The sequence below is a fragment of the Martes martes genome (assembly GCF_963455335.1).
Source record: "Martes martes genome assembly, chromosome: 2".
Taxonomy (NCBI): Eukaryota; Metazoa; Chordata; class Mammalia; order Carnivora; family Mustelidae; genus Martes; species Martes martes.
The window spans coordinates 80,575,668-80,589,961 of record NC_137889.1 but is presented as its reverse complement, the minus strand read 5'-3'; the positions used below and the strand labels follow the sequence as shown (position 1 = coordinate 80,589,961).

The following is a 14,294-nucleotide window of genomic DNA, read 5'->3' as shown; positions in this document are numbered from 1 at the left end:
AGGAAACCACACCACGCATGCTTTGTTCCTGGTTCTCCATCTCCGTCGTATCTGTTGTGGAGGCATCTGCTCCCCCACACTGTCCTGCAGTCTGCTTCACACGGGTCAGTCTGCATTTTTCTCCTTTCCCTCATGAGACCTCTCCCAGTTGACTGGCTCATTCCTGGCAACTTCTGTCTGCTCTGGGGAGTGCTGTAAATTTCAGGATGCCCTTCCAGTCCAGTCCAGGATTTCATAAAATAAGACAGTGTAAAGAGGAGCCCTCGGGTCTCTATCCTGAAACACATCTCCGTTTCATTTTACTGAGGCTAAACCATGTGGTGGCGGGTGAAAAAGTTTCATAGAAGTTTGTGATCTCTTTACTCACCCAGGGCATAATTTCCTACTATTTTTTGATCTTCCTTCCAGATTATTTGATCCCAACCCAGGGGAATGGAGGTTCCATCCAACCCATTCCCTCCTGCCTTCTGATGAATCCTTATATCTTTGGGAGGCAAGAAAATCACCTCACCATATGCTAAATCTGTCAAGTTTCTACCAGAGAAAAAGAAGCAATAGGATATATACTTTTTTAATTTTTATATATTTCTCTCTCTTTCTATATATATGTGTGTGTGTGTGTGTATGCACATATACATACACACATACATACATAAGGTGATTTTTATGTTCATATTATTTGCATATATGCTCATATATATGTATGTGTGTATGCATATACATGTATAGATTGATAGATACAGAGTGATTTATTGCAATGAATTGGCTTACTCAGTTGTGGGCTCTGTCTGGTCAAGTCTGAAATCCATCAGGCTAGAAACTCTTGGGAGGGAGCTGACACTGTGGTCCACAGGTGGAATTTCTTCTTCCTCAAAGAAACTCAATTTCTGCTCTTAAAGTCTTCAACTGGTTGGGTGAGGCCCACCCACATTATCAAGGATAATTTCCTTTACTTAAGGTGATTGTGGATGTTAATTCCATTTACAAAATGCCTTCGCAGTAATGCCTAGATTAGTACTGGAATGAAAAACTGAGTACTACGGCCTAGCCAAGTTAACACATAAAATTCACCATCACATATGCATTCTCACTCTGTGGTTTATGTATAAATTTGATGTTCTAAATTCTCCACACAAATCAGCCTTTGGAGCTTAAAGGAAAAGAAGTGTCTCTCCTCAAAATTCTGGCTCTTGCAGGGGAGTCTGTGTGGCTGAGTCAGTTGAGCACCCCAGTCTTGGTTTTAGCTAGGTCACGATCTCAGGGTCATGGGATCAAGCCCCAAGACCAGCTCCACACCCAGCACTGAGTCTGCCTGAGATTATTTCTCTCCCTTTTATTCTGTCCCTCTTGCCATGATCTCTCTCTCTCAAATAAGTAAATAAATGTTTTAAAAAAAATGTTGTTTCTTGCAATGGAAATCCAGGCTTTCAATAATAATGTTTCATCTAAAAGTTTATAAGTTAATTCCAATAGGAATGTATTTCTTGGTTTTTCGCAATGAATATCACTGAAATAAGTGAAGAGCCCATGCAACAAAAAATTTCAGGAAAGGAAGAAACCTCAATGATTTTTTTCAAACTTTATCCCACCAAGCTCTAAGACCCCACAAATAAGCTAAGACTCTTTTTTCTTTCTCCAAATTTTTATTTAAATTCTATTTAGTTAACATACAGTGAAATGTTAGTTTCAGGTATAGAATTTAGAGATTCATCATTTACATACAATGCCCAGTGCCCATCATAACAAGCCCTCCTTAGTCCCCATCACCCACTTGGCGCATCCTCCTCCAAATTCTCTCACCTCTCCTTGGTAACCATTAGTTTGTTCTCTAGAGTTAGGAGTCTGTTTCTTGGTTTGCCTCTCTTTTTTTTTCCCCTACATTCATTTTTTCTGTTTCTTAAATTCTACATGAGTGAAATCATATGGTATTTGTCTTTCTCTGACTTATTTTGCTGAACATAATAATACTCCCTAGCTCCACCCACATTGTTGTAAATGACAAGATTTCACTCTTTTATATGGCTGAGTAATATTCCATTGTCTATATATACCACTTCTTCTTTATCCATTCATCAGTCGATTGACATTTGGCTCTTTCCATAATTTGGTTATTGTTGATAATGCTGCTATAAACATCAGGGCACATGTACCTCTTTGAATCAATATTTTTGTATCCTTTGGGTAAATACCTAGTGGTGCAATTGCTAGATTGTAGGTTACTTCTATTTTTAACTTTTTGAGGAAACTTCATACTGTTTTCCAGAGTGGCTGCAGCAGTTTGCATTCCCACCAGCAGCATGAGAGGGTTTCCCTTTCTCTGCATGCTCACCAACATCCATCATTTCCTGTGTTGCTAATTTTAGCTGTTCTGACAGGTGTGAGGTGATATCTCATTGTAGTTTTGAGTTGTATTTCCCTGATGATTAGTGATGTTCAGCATCTTTTCATGTGTCTGCTGGCCATCTTAATGTCCTCCTTTGAAAAATGTCTATTCATATCTTCTGCCATTTTTTAATTGGATTGTTTGGTTTTTGGATGTTGAGTTTGAGAAGTTCTTTATATATTTTGGATACTAAACCTTTATCAGCTATGTCATTTGCATAATCTTCTCCCATTCTATAGGTCACTATTACATTTTGTTGATTTTTTTCTTTTGCTATGCAGAAGTTTTTATCTTGGTAAAATCCCAATAGTTCACATTTGCTTTTGTTTCTCTTGCCTCAGGAGACATATCTAGTAAGAAGTTGCTATGTAAACCAAAATTTTTGAAAATAAGATGAAATTTATTGGAAAGATATTAAAGACATGAGTTAAATAAAAATATAATATATTTTGCTTAGTTTTTCTAGGTTCTTGTATCTTGGTTTTTATGGGAAGTTATTTTTAACGGTATGTTCTTGGGTTCTCCTAAGCTAATGATATAGAGAGGATATGAGTGAAATAGAGCATGAACTATTAAGCTGGTAAGAATGAGTAGATAAATGCTAATGAAAATTCTGTCCATCTCCAGTTACTTCAATTCACCACATATCATTCAGGTCTCATTAATTCATTCATTCATTCATTCATTCAAAGTATTGGTTGCCATCTTATATTACCATGCTCAGCACAAGAAATATGACCATGATTTGAGACACAGTCTCTCCGCCCCCAGAATGCTGACAGAAGAGACATACATGGACAAGGATTACAATATAGCACAACAGGGGGCTGTTGAAATGGGATAGGAACAGGATGCTGAGAAAACAGAGAAGTATACAATCCAGCGTGGAGAACAAATAGAAGCTTTCAGAGGAAGGTGATACATGAATCCTAAAGAAAATATAGGATATTGGCAAGTAAATAAGGAAAACACACTGCCTACTTTTTTTAAGATTTTATTTATTTATTTAACAGAGAGAGACAGCAAGAGAGGGAACACAAGCAAAGGGAGTGGGAGAAGGAGAAGCAGGTTTCTCACTGAGCAGGGAGCCTAGTGTGGGGCTCAATCCCAGTACTCTGGGATCTGAGCTGAAGGCAGACATGTAACGACTGAGCCACCCGCACTCCAACACACTGCCTATTTACTGCCATTTTCTTGGTAGGAAACAGCAATGTGCATGACACATTTGGGTCAGTTTTGTGGGAGGCCTTAAGTCAGACTGGAATCAGGATAGGCAGCAATAAATCATAATTCTTTGTTGTTGTTGTTGGAAGAATGGTGTGTTTGTTTTAGTTGGGAGAATGGTATTTTATTTTTTATTCAAGTATGATTAACATACAGTGTTATATTACTGTCAGGTGTTCAAAATAATGATTCAACAATTCTATATATTACTCAGTGCTCATCATGACAAGTGTAATTTTTTTTTTTTTTTTTAAGAAAGAGAGCACGCATTCATGGCGGGGGGTGGGGGCAGGTAGTGGGAAGAAGGAGCAGAAGGAGAGGGAGAAAGAGAATCCCAAGCAGGGTCCTCACCCAGCACAGAGCCTTGGCACAGGGTGCAATCTCACGACCCAGAGATCATGACCTGAGCCGAAATCAAGAGTCAGACACTAAACTGACTGAGCCACCCAGGCGTCCCACAAAATTGTGTTCTTGATCCCCACCACCTAGAGAAAGGCATAATTCTTGGGAAACAAAATTTAATTTATCTGGAGCAGTGTAAGTTATGAGAAAAATCATAATAAAATGTTTAAAATGAGAAATTGGGCAGGGGCGCCTGGATGGCTTAGTTGGTTAGGCGATTGCCTTCAGCTCAGGTCATGATCCTGGAGTCCCCAGATCGAGTTCCGCATCCGGCTCCCAGCTCCGCAGGGAGTCTGCTTCTCCCTCTGACCTTCTCCCCTCTCATGCTCTCTCTCTCTCTCAAATAAATAAAATAAAAAATATTTTTAAAAAATAATAAAATGAGAAACTGGGCAGAGACAATATCTTTGAGAGCTGTTGAGCACCTGGATTTTGTCAGGACAAATGATTTTTGGTGGGGGGCTATTTTTTTCAACTTTATTGAGATATAGATTGAAATTTTTTTCAAGAATTTTTTTCTGTGTATACAGAATGCACACATTTCAAACTCTCAAATTTGAGGTCCAAAATGTCCTTTTAAATAATACCTTCTTTTAAACATCTGTTTCATTATTCATAGATACATGTAACTAGTTCAAGAGGCCTGAAAATGTTTTGTGGCTGATTTTTTTTTTTACTTTTGGCAGAATATACTTAAATCATCTATCCAGTTTTTCAGAACCTTCAGAGACCATCTTAGTAACCCAATCTATTGTTTAATAATCCTTGTAGTTAAGAAATTATTCCTTCTAACTACTATGAAAGTCCTCCCTGGCATTAGTGGACATAATAAGGTGCAGCCTCTTTCCCAATTGTCAAAACAACATTAATCCAAAGATACAACAGCTATACTCGACCCTCTATTTGGCAATGTCCATCTACTTCTAAAATCTCTTAAAATCAACTGGAAAGTCTCCACTAGAAGATGAACAGCCACTGAGTATTAATCAAGTAATCGATTGCCTGTTCTGCAAGTGAGCTCATGTATTAGTAGTCTGCAAGCATGGAGTGCTTTCCCATTGATTCTTCAACAATGCTGAGTCCTGGGTTTCTCAACCTGGGCACTACTGACATTAGGACAGATAAATCTTTGTTTTGGAGAGACTGCCTATGCATTGTGAGATATTTACCAGCATCCCTGGACTTTATTAGATGCCCAAGTCATGATGATAAAAAATAAAAATTTGATCCATTTGATCCCTGGGGTACAGTGAACAAATCATTCTTTTTTTTTTTTTTTATTTTTAAGATTTTATTTATTTGCCAGAGAGAGAGAGAGAGAGAATACACACAAGCAGGCAGAGAGGCAGGCAGAGGCAGCGAGAGAAGCAGGCTCCCTGCCGAGCAAGGAGCCCGATGCGGGACTCAATCCCAGGACCCTGGGATCATGACCTGAGCCGAAGGCAGCGGCTTAACCAACTGAGCCACCCAGGCATCCTGAACAAATCATTCTTGATTGAGAACCACTGATCCCATGCTACTCGTTTCAAAAGGTCTAAAGAGAGCTAACTACTATTACAAATGAGATGCTTTGATCTATGGCTAAGAAACCAAATTTTCACACATTCAAATTGCCTGTGAATAACTTCAGAATATTTTTATTATTAAAGGAGTACTCACTTTATGGGGCACCTGGGTGGCTCAGTGGGTTAAAGACTCTGCCTTCGGCTCAGGTCGTGATCCCAGGGTCCTGGGATCGAGCCCCGCATGGGGCTTTCTGCTCAGCAGGGAGCATGCTTCCCCCTCTCACTCTCTCTGCCTGCCTCTCTGCCTACTTGTGATCTCTGTCTGTCAAATAAATATATAAAATCTTAAAAAAAAAAGATATTTAAAAAAGGAGTACTCACTTTAAAAAAACAAGTCCAAATTTTCTTGAAGATGTAAACTGCAGAGTAAAATCTCCTGTTTGTCCTGCAATTATTGGTCCCATTTCCCAAAGATGACCACTGTTGACAGTTTGCTGTGAATACATCAGCATTTAATAAACACAAATATTATATAGCCTTTTTTAATATAAATAAGATCAAATTATACAGACTATTGTTCAACATACATATGTGAATATATAGTTCTGAAATTGCCCCATGTATTTAACAATCCTCTGCTATGACTTATATTTTTGTTTTGTCTTCAAATATCTTAAATAGTTGTTGGCAGTCATCATTTAAGATAGAAATTATTTTTTAAAATAAATGGACTGGGGGCATCTGGGTGGCTCTGTCGGTTAAGCACCTGCTTTCAGCTCAGGTCATGATCTCAGGGTCCAAAATAGCAGCATGAAATCACAGGCAGGTATGTCTAGTTAAAACATTTTCAAACAGTAACTGTGGCTCAAGGCTGACAAGTCATCAAAGAATTTTTCTGAAACCCTTGATTTTTATTTTTTTTAAGTAAACTATATATCCAATGTGGGGCTCAAACCCATGAACCCTAGATCAAAAGTCTCATGCTCTACCAACTGATCCAGCCAGGTGTCCCTGAAACACTTGAATTTTAAATTTTGTTCTTAAGAAATTAATAGAGATATCAAAAGTCAGTATCAACACAGATTAACCTTATTTTATATATACTTGAAGTCTCTGAAGTGTGTGGTGTTTTACCAGTGACATCCCATGGTTTACAAATCCTTTGACTTCATTTAAATCAATATGTTGAAAAAATATTGATAATTTTAAAATAACTTCACAAGTGAGAAAACTATTTACAACATAGCTCATTATTACATAGATTTAACTATTTCCTCCTTCAAATGATATGCTCTGAAACAACTGAGTACAGTCAAAACCTGACATAGCTAGATTTCTTCTCTATAAAAAATGTCACTTGTCATTATTAAAATGTTCTGCTGCGTCTTACAAAGAAAATACACACCTTTATTCTTTTCATGTCTTGATGACAGATTACAAATACTTTTTTTAAAAAATAAATGTTATTGACAGTTCAAACTATTCTGTTCTTATTTCTTATAATTGACAGTATTCTAGAAAGTTCCAAGCATGTACAAACTTGATAAGAATAATAAGCACCAGAATTGCATTTGGAGTCACCAATAATCTTTAAAGTTTATATAAATCTGAGGTTTTAAAGTGGTATAGTTAACTTATATCCACAGAAAACCCACATGTGGATATTTATAGCAACTTCATTCATAATTGTCAAAATTTGGAAGCAACCAAGATGTCCTTCCGTGGGTACATTCAGACAAAGGAATATTATTCAGTACAAGAGACATAGAGGACCCTTAAGTGCAAGTTACTAAAGTCATAAAAGTCATAGGAAGACATAAAAAGACATAGAGGACCCTTAAGTGCATATTACTAAGTGAAAAAAGCCCATATGGAAAGGACAGGAAATTCATTTCATTCAATGAGGTTTGCGCAAAATCTTGCACAGAGCCTCACACATAGGAATTACCTAATCCGTGAGAGAGCAGGCTCATGTACTTTCCTGATATTCTTTATGTCTTCTTCCTCTAGTACCAGACCAACCTTGATTCTGGGTAAGAACTCAATAAATTCCTAATTTTTTAAACGACTGGCTGAGAGATTTTTGAAAAAGAAGAAGGGAATTGAATAAAACTGTAAAATATGGCAGACATTTCATGGGAAAAGGATTGAGGTGGGAGAAGGAAGAAGAGGAGGGTGGGGCTGGGGGTGGACATTCCACTTGGGAAACAGCATGAGAAATGAGAAAAGGCAAAGAAAGGAGAATCCTGGCATCTTCTGCGGACATGGGAAAGAACGTCCCGATAGCATGGAGGTTCTTGGAAAATAGTTGGCGTCAGGCTAGTAAGCAATGTGGGGCTCCCATATAGAGGGCTATACCTGCCAGAATGAGACCACAAGTTTTAGGATACCGGAGGAAACCGCTCTTTTACATGTTTTTGTATTAACCTTCTCTCCTCGTTCCTCATCAGTGGTTCCCGGGAGTGGGCAGGATGTCAAGTGCTCCCTCGGCTATTTCCCCTGTGGGAATATCACCAAGTGCCTGCCTCAGCTGCTTCATTGCAATGGTGTGGACGACTGCGGCAACCAGGCGGATGAGGACAACTGCGGTGAGTGAAGCGCCCATAGTCACCGCAGGACCCTGGGCGGAAGCCCCGAAGGTGAAGTCGCTGAGACCTCTCAAAACGAGAAGAGAGAAGGGGAACGAGAAAACTAAATCGAAGTACAAAATAGGCGTCACTTAATGAAATCTTCCCTTTCTTTTATTAGCTTAGAATATCCATTCTTTTCCACGTATTAGTCTCACAGCCAGGATTTCAGGAAAGTGGTGACTGTGCACCATGGTTAGGGTTTTTAACCCGCAAACTGGACCAGTTAGCGCCTTACCGGCAGAAGGGTGTAGAAACTGAGAATATGGGCTCTAGGGCCAGACTTCCGGGTTTGAACCCGGGTACAGCAGGAACCAGTGATAAAGTCTTGAGAATGTGTTTTAGCCTCTGTTTGCCTCCGTTTTCTCGTGTTAGAAAAGGGTTTGGAAACTGATCCTACACCAAGAGAATTTGGGAAGATTATATATGAGGGATTAGAAGAAAGCAGGCATACAGCAGGTGCTAATTAAGTGTTCACAGCTATTGTCCTTTGTTATCTTTTGCTCACCACAGTTCTGAAGGATAAACGAGACCTCCTAGAAAAGAACAAACCATAAATCCAGTTTACTTATTATTTAACCAACAATCATATTTATAATCTCATAAGACCAACATGTAGGGCTTCTGGCCAGCTAGAATATCTGGAAAACTTGGCTTTTGGTAAGAATTTTGTTCAAATTTCTGAACCCTCAAAAACACAAATTAATAAAAGAACTTCGGTTGGCTGGATTTGACTCACCAGGAAAATGAGCTTTGGTTAATTATGTAAAATAATGAGATTTCTCACTCATGGAGAAATAAGGTGCTGGTTTTGGAGGATAAAGACATGCATAATAATTTTAAATGCTGCATAAGTAATACACTGAAGAGGACTTGAAGCTTTCACTCCCACAAGTAGTAGAGACTTCTTCAGGCACCACTTTGAAGGAGTTAAACTTCTTACTTTGGAACATAGTCTCTAGGTGGTGGAGGTTAACTCAAAACACACTTTCTGAACTGGTGAGCTTAAGCTAAAATTGCCTTTGATTTGGGTGGCTATACTTATGTGTTTTCTTTTTTGAAAATATATATATTTTTTAAACATATAAATATAAAATATATATAAATATATATTATATATAAGAATATATTAATATAAAATATATGTAAGTATATATTTTAATATATAATATAAAATACATATCCTATCTTGTTAAAATACCTGAATACTGAACAAATTTAAGAAAAATAAAAAAGAAGTGTGCTGCCCATTGCCAGACACTTTCCTCTCAAGCTTGGAGCAGTTCAGATAGAGAGAGTGGTTTAAGAGCTTGCCACCAACGGAAACGTCGGTAGGAAGCAGGAAAGAACTTGGAGGGACAGGAAATTCGCCACCAAAAGTAGTTTCTCAGTGAAATAAAGCTTGGGAGCTCTTGCTTTAGTGTCAAATTTAAAGAAACCAAATAACAAAAGTAACAATCCTCAGAGTAATAATACTTAGTTACTCAAGTTTTTCAGGATTTACCATCCAGCAAATTCAGATGGAGGCACTACGACACTGGAGTGTGGAGATCAGGTTCAGGAGATCTGGGTTTCATTTCTCCATACAAAGAGGGTGAAAAGGGCTGTTTTCTTCTCTGTGAAATGAGAATGATAGAAGTATCTGTGTCCACCCAGTCTTCGAAAGATTCAATGAGATCTTGTATATAGGATGCTCAGCCCCGTCCTTGACACATAATTAGCGTTCCGTAAATGTTAAGTTGTGTATCAGCAAGCTGTTACTTTTACATACTTAGTGACATAAGAAGTAATCATTTATTTAGCTGGCCATTCTGTGGGTCAACAACCCAAGCTGCGCGCAGAGGCGATTAGCCCCGCAGGTCTCAGCTCAGTTGGACTTTCTCAAGCATCTGCGGTTATCTCTGGATCAGCTTTGTCGTCATGCCTGGGACCTCGGCTGAGATAACCAAAGTGACTCAGCTCCAGAGTAGTTCTCCCGCAGGCTAAGCCAAGCTTGTTCTCGCGATAGAGACATGGCTCCCAGCAGCGAACTGGAAGCATACAAGCCCTCTTGACACCTAGGCTCAAAAATGGCACACTCGCTCCACGTCTTTGCCAAAGCCAGTCACAAGGTCGACCGCGTTTCAAGGGGTGAAATGGACGCCTCCCCCTGCTGAGAAGAACTGCAAAGTCACACTGCCAGGGTCTTGGGCATAAGGAGGGAAGCAATTTCTGCAAATTCTACTACACGTGCTATTATTACCCCCCATCCCCCACACCGCAAGCACTGATACTAACTCTCAGAAGCCCCACCTGATGACTTTAGGAAGTCCTGTTAGTTAAACAATTTAAGTATTTCTAGGAATACCCATGGTTTGTCTACTTACTTATTAAAACAGCAGCTCATATTTGAAGGAATGATATTTTTCCATACGCTTGCTTTTGTAGTTATATGTTTATATAAGTAGATGTGTATGTGCATGTGTGGGTGGGGGGGTGCGCATTCATCCTATTGATTATGGGATAGTCAGGAGGTGGATAAAATTTCCCACATCTCCTGAAAATGTAATTATAGTTTATTTGCATGGGGGGGGGTGTTAACTGTGTAGATTTGTATATTTGCATCTTAATTGTGTTAGTCATCCTGATTAATTATCCTGGTAACAGGGAAAATATTAAGGCCTATTTCTTTATACATAGAATTTGAATTCTGATGACAAGCTTGGGCTTAACGCTTATGAAAACAGTATCAATCAGAACAAAAATTGGGTTGGAGACTTATCTATGCAACATGATTTCTTCTTTTTCCACTTCTTTGACTTTTTCTTCCTCCCAGTGTTTTTTCAGCTCTCTGAGGATCTGAGGGCCATGCTCTCTCCTTCCATCTCCTCATTTCCATGTGTCTCCCCACTTCTATTCTGCCCCCCAAACTGTCCCCATCCCTTTTTTCACTCTCTCTCAACATCCCTTTCTATTTCATGTTCCTCTTTTTCTCTATTCTTTTCTATCTCAAACCAAGTTCATCACAATATTCATAAATTGGGCTTTAATTATCATTTAGTTCACTTCATTGAGTTTATAAACTGGTTGTTAAAAAGATTTTAATATCTTTACCTCCAAAGTATAAACCCCAAGCAGATGCTTTTATTCTTTTATTAAGATTTTATTTATTTATTTGACACAGAAAGAGAGAGAGAGAGAGTGCAAGTAGGGGAAGGCAGGGGAGAAGCAGGCTCCCCACTGAGCAAGGAGCCTCATATGGGACTTGATCCCAGGACCCTAGGATCATAACCTGAGCTAAAGGCAGCTGCTTAATCAACTGAGCCACCCAGATGCTCTGCTTTTAATTTCTATGTAGTACTCAATAGTTACCTGCTACTCCTACTGCACCTTTGGGCTGTGTATCCCAGAATGGTGGCTTATATTTTATGGTCAGTAGACTCTGAGGTTCAAGAAAATCTTCAGAGGGTTCTGTGAATTCCCTGGAAACTATAAAATGCTGTATATTTGTGCACATGTAGGCTTTCAATGAAAACAGTATCCACAATATCAGCTTTGCAAAAGGTTTTAGTTTTTAAAAAGCAAAAAAGATTCCTAATCCCTGCCATTGACTAAAACAGATTCTCCCACAAAATTATTTAATCCTGAGTTGGATTCAATTTCCCCCAATTAGCACTCCAAATTCACTCACGTAAAATTATTGTATTGTCAGTAGTTTACAAAAATAATCACAACAACAATAACGAATATTCTTTACCTTCTTTGATTTCTCTTTAAATAGAAACAGAAGGGCGCCTGGGTGGCTCAGTGGGTTAAAGCCTCTGCTTTCAGCTCAGGTCATGACCCCAGGGTCTGGGATTGGGCCCCACATCCGGCTCTCTGCTCTGCAGGGAACCTACTTCTCCCTCTCTCTCTGCCTGCCTCTCTGCCTACTTGTGATCTCTGTCTGCAAATAAATAAATAAAATCTTTTTTAAAAATAAATAAATAAATAATAAAAAAAAATAAAAGAAACCGAATTGTTGAAAGATTCTCAGCCAGGCATCAGAAATTTCATGCTCAGATCCTAGAAGTGCCTCTTTCTATCTGTTGTTACCTGAGCATATCATTTTTTGGCTCAGTCCCATTTTCCTTATTTGTGAGATTGGAATAATGTAAATTTGTTGTGAAAAGTAAGTGAATTGCATATACATATATGCAATTCACTTACATATATATATATTACATATATATATATCACATATATATATATATATATATATATCAGGAAATCGGTCTGTACAGATCAGATTATTGACCCCTTTATTCAGTAGTTACTCTGGAGTTTACATCTTTTTAATTCAATCCCAGGAATTGTTTATATTTGATTAGACTTCAAAACAGGGAAATCCTCATCTCTGTGTATGAAGGGAAGTGTGAAGCAAGTTAAAATAGTATAAACAATCTGTGCTGAAAGTTTTGCTAATTTGTTTTCTTAAGGACCTCTGACATGACCAGGGAACTCATTCATAAAAATAAAATATTCGGGTCACAGATGAAATAACTCAAGTTCTAGCTGTAGGTGTATATAAAGACCTTAATCTTGGCATATGAAAATGAACAGAATTTTGTTTAATCAAAAATACTAATTACCAAAAATACAAGTGACATTTGAAAAGAAATTCATATTAAAATGTTTTTATTAGACCAAAAAGAGTACGCTATTTTAAAACTTCCTTTTTTCACCATTGGCAACATCTGAAAACCCTTAAGTCCAGTTTTGGAAATATGGGTGAAATCATAATCTCTTCTTATGAAAACATATCTATGTAACAAATACTATGTTAAACTATTCCCGATATTATATCAGAAATATATCTCTCCGGAAATTCTTCTAGACCAGCAGATCTCCCAGTGTTGTTCTGGACCAAACCCCTCAGCATTAGCCATGAAGTTGTTAGGAATGTAAGTTCTCAGACCCCAGCGCAGCCTGATTGAATCAGAAACTCTGCCAGTGGCTCAATGTTTCTTCAAGTTCTTCAAGTCATTCTGATGCACACTAACCACATTTTGAGAACCACTGACCTACGCCCAAGTGAGCAGAAAATAAGGAATGCATGTGAAATAGTAGCATCAGTAGAAATAAACTAGAATCAAGGTTTCCATATACTATGCCAGCGTGCTCACTTGCTAACAAACTCCATTATCATTATTACCAAATGTGTTCATTTCCATAAGAAACTCTAACACTGTTTTGGTTGCAGTCATCTAGAAATACCAAAAAAGGGGGCACCTGGGTGGCTCAGTGGATTAAGCCTCTGCCTTTGGCCCAGGTCGTGATCTCAGGGTCTTGGGATCAAGCCCCGCATCGGGCTCTCTGTTCAGCGGAGAACCTGCTTCCCCCTCTCTCTCTGCCTGATGTTCTGCCTGCTGGTGATCTCTCTCTCTGTCAAATAAATAAATAAAATATTTTTTAAAAAAGAAATACAAAAAAAAAATTGAACTCTGGTCAAAACCTCAATAATGGTCAGCTGACGTGCTGTTGCTGTCCATGAGTGAGTAAGCTGAAACATCCCAGGAAAGGTAACAGAATTTTACAACCACCTTTAGGACCCTGGTGATAAAAATGATGAAATGCAGTTATTTCTTTTGCATCTTAATCCTGAATTCCTTTCACCAGCCGTGCGTTTTTTTTTCCTTCTCATTTTATAGTATCTGGATAATTTGTGTTCCCCTGGCTGTTAGTTTTTAAGATATTCATGTTTATATTCTGTTTAATGCTAATTAAATTAAGTCAGAAAGCTGGTTTTCAGAATATGTAAAACTCATGCATATTTTAATAAACAGCATTAAGTATATTTATGATCACATAAAATACAGTATTTTAACATATAAGCAAAAGAAAAACCCACAGCTAAAAATTTTTTTCAGGGGGATCATTTATGACTTAACAGTATATTGTCAAATAAAAAATCTTCTTGTAATGGAAGGGGGTGACTTTTCCTTAATTAGATCTTTTAAAATATATCCAAAAATATGCCTCTAAACTATTTAACATTGACACCAATGATAATTATTAAAGAGGAAAAGTAAGTCCAATCAAAATAGTAGTAATAAAATTTAGCAGTCACAAAAAAAAAAAAAAAGAAGAAGAAGCACCACTAAATAAATTAAACTGATTCCCCACGTATTGAGC

General features: G+C 38.0%; 1 protein-coding gene across 4 annotated transcripts in view; it reads left to right on the top strand.

The window, feature by feature from the left end:
* The window catches only part of RXFP1 (relaxin family peptide receptor 1), a gene marked incomplete at both ends in the record, with an annotated part of 100,320 nt that overhangs the window by 23,608 nt on the left and 62,418 nt on the right, over window positions 1-14,294 (top strand). For all 4 annotated transcript variants that reach the window (XM_080797156.1, XM_080797157.1, XM_080797155.1 and 1 more), the window contains one exon: window positions 7,965-8,102. In XM_080797156.1, the coding sequence (XP_080653282.1) occupies window positions 7,965-8,102 (138 nt within the window). The remainder of the gene's footprint in view (window positions 1-7,964; window positions 8,103-14,294) is intronic.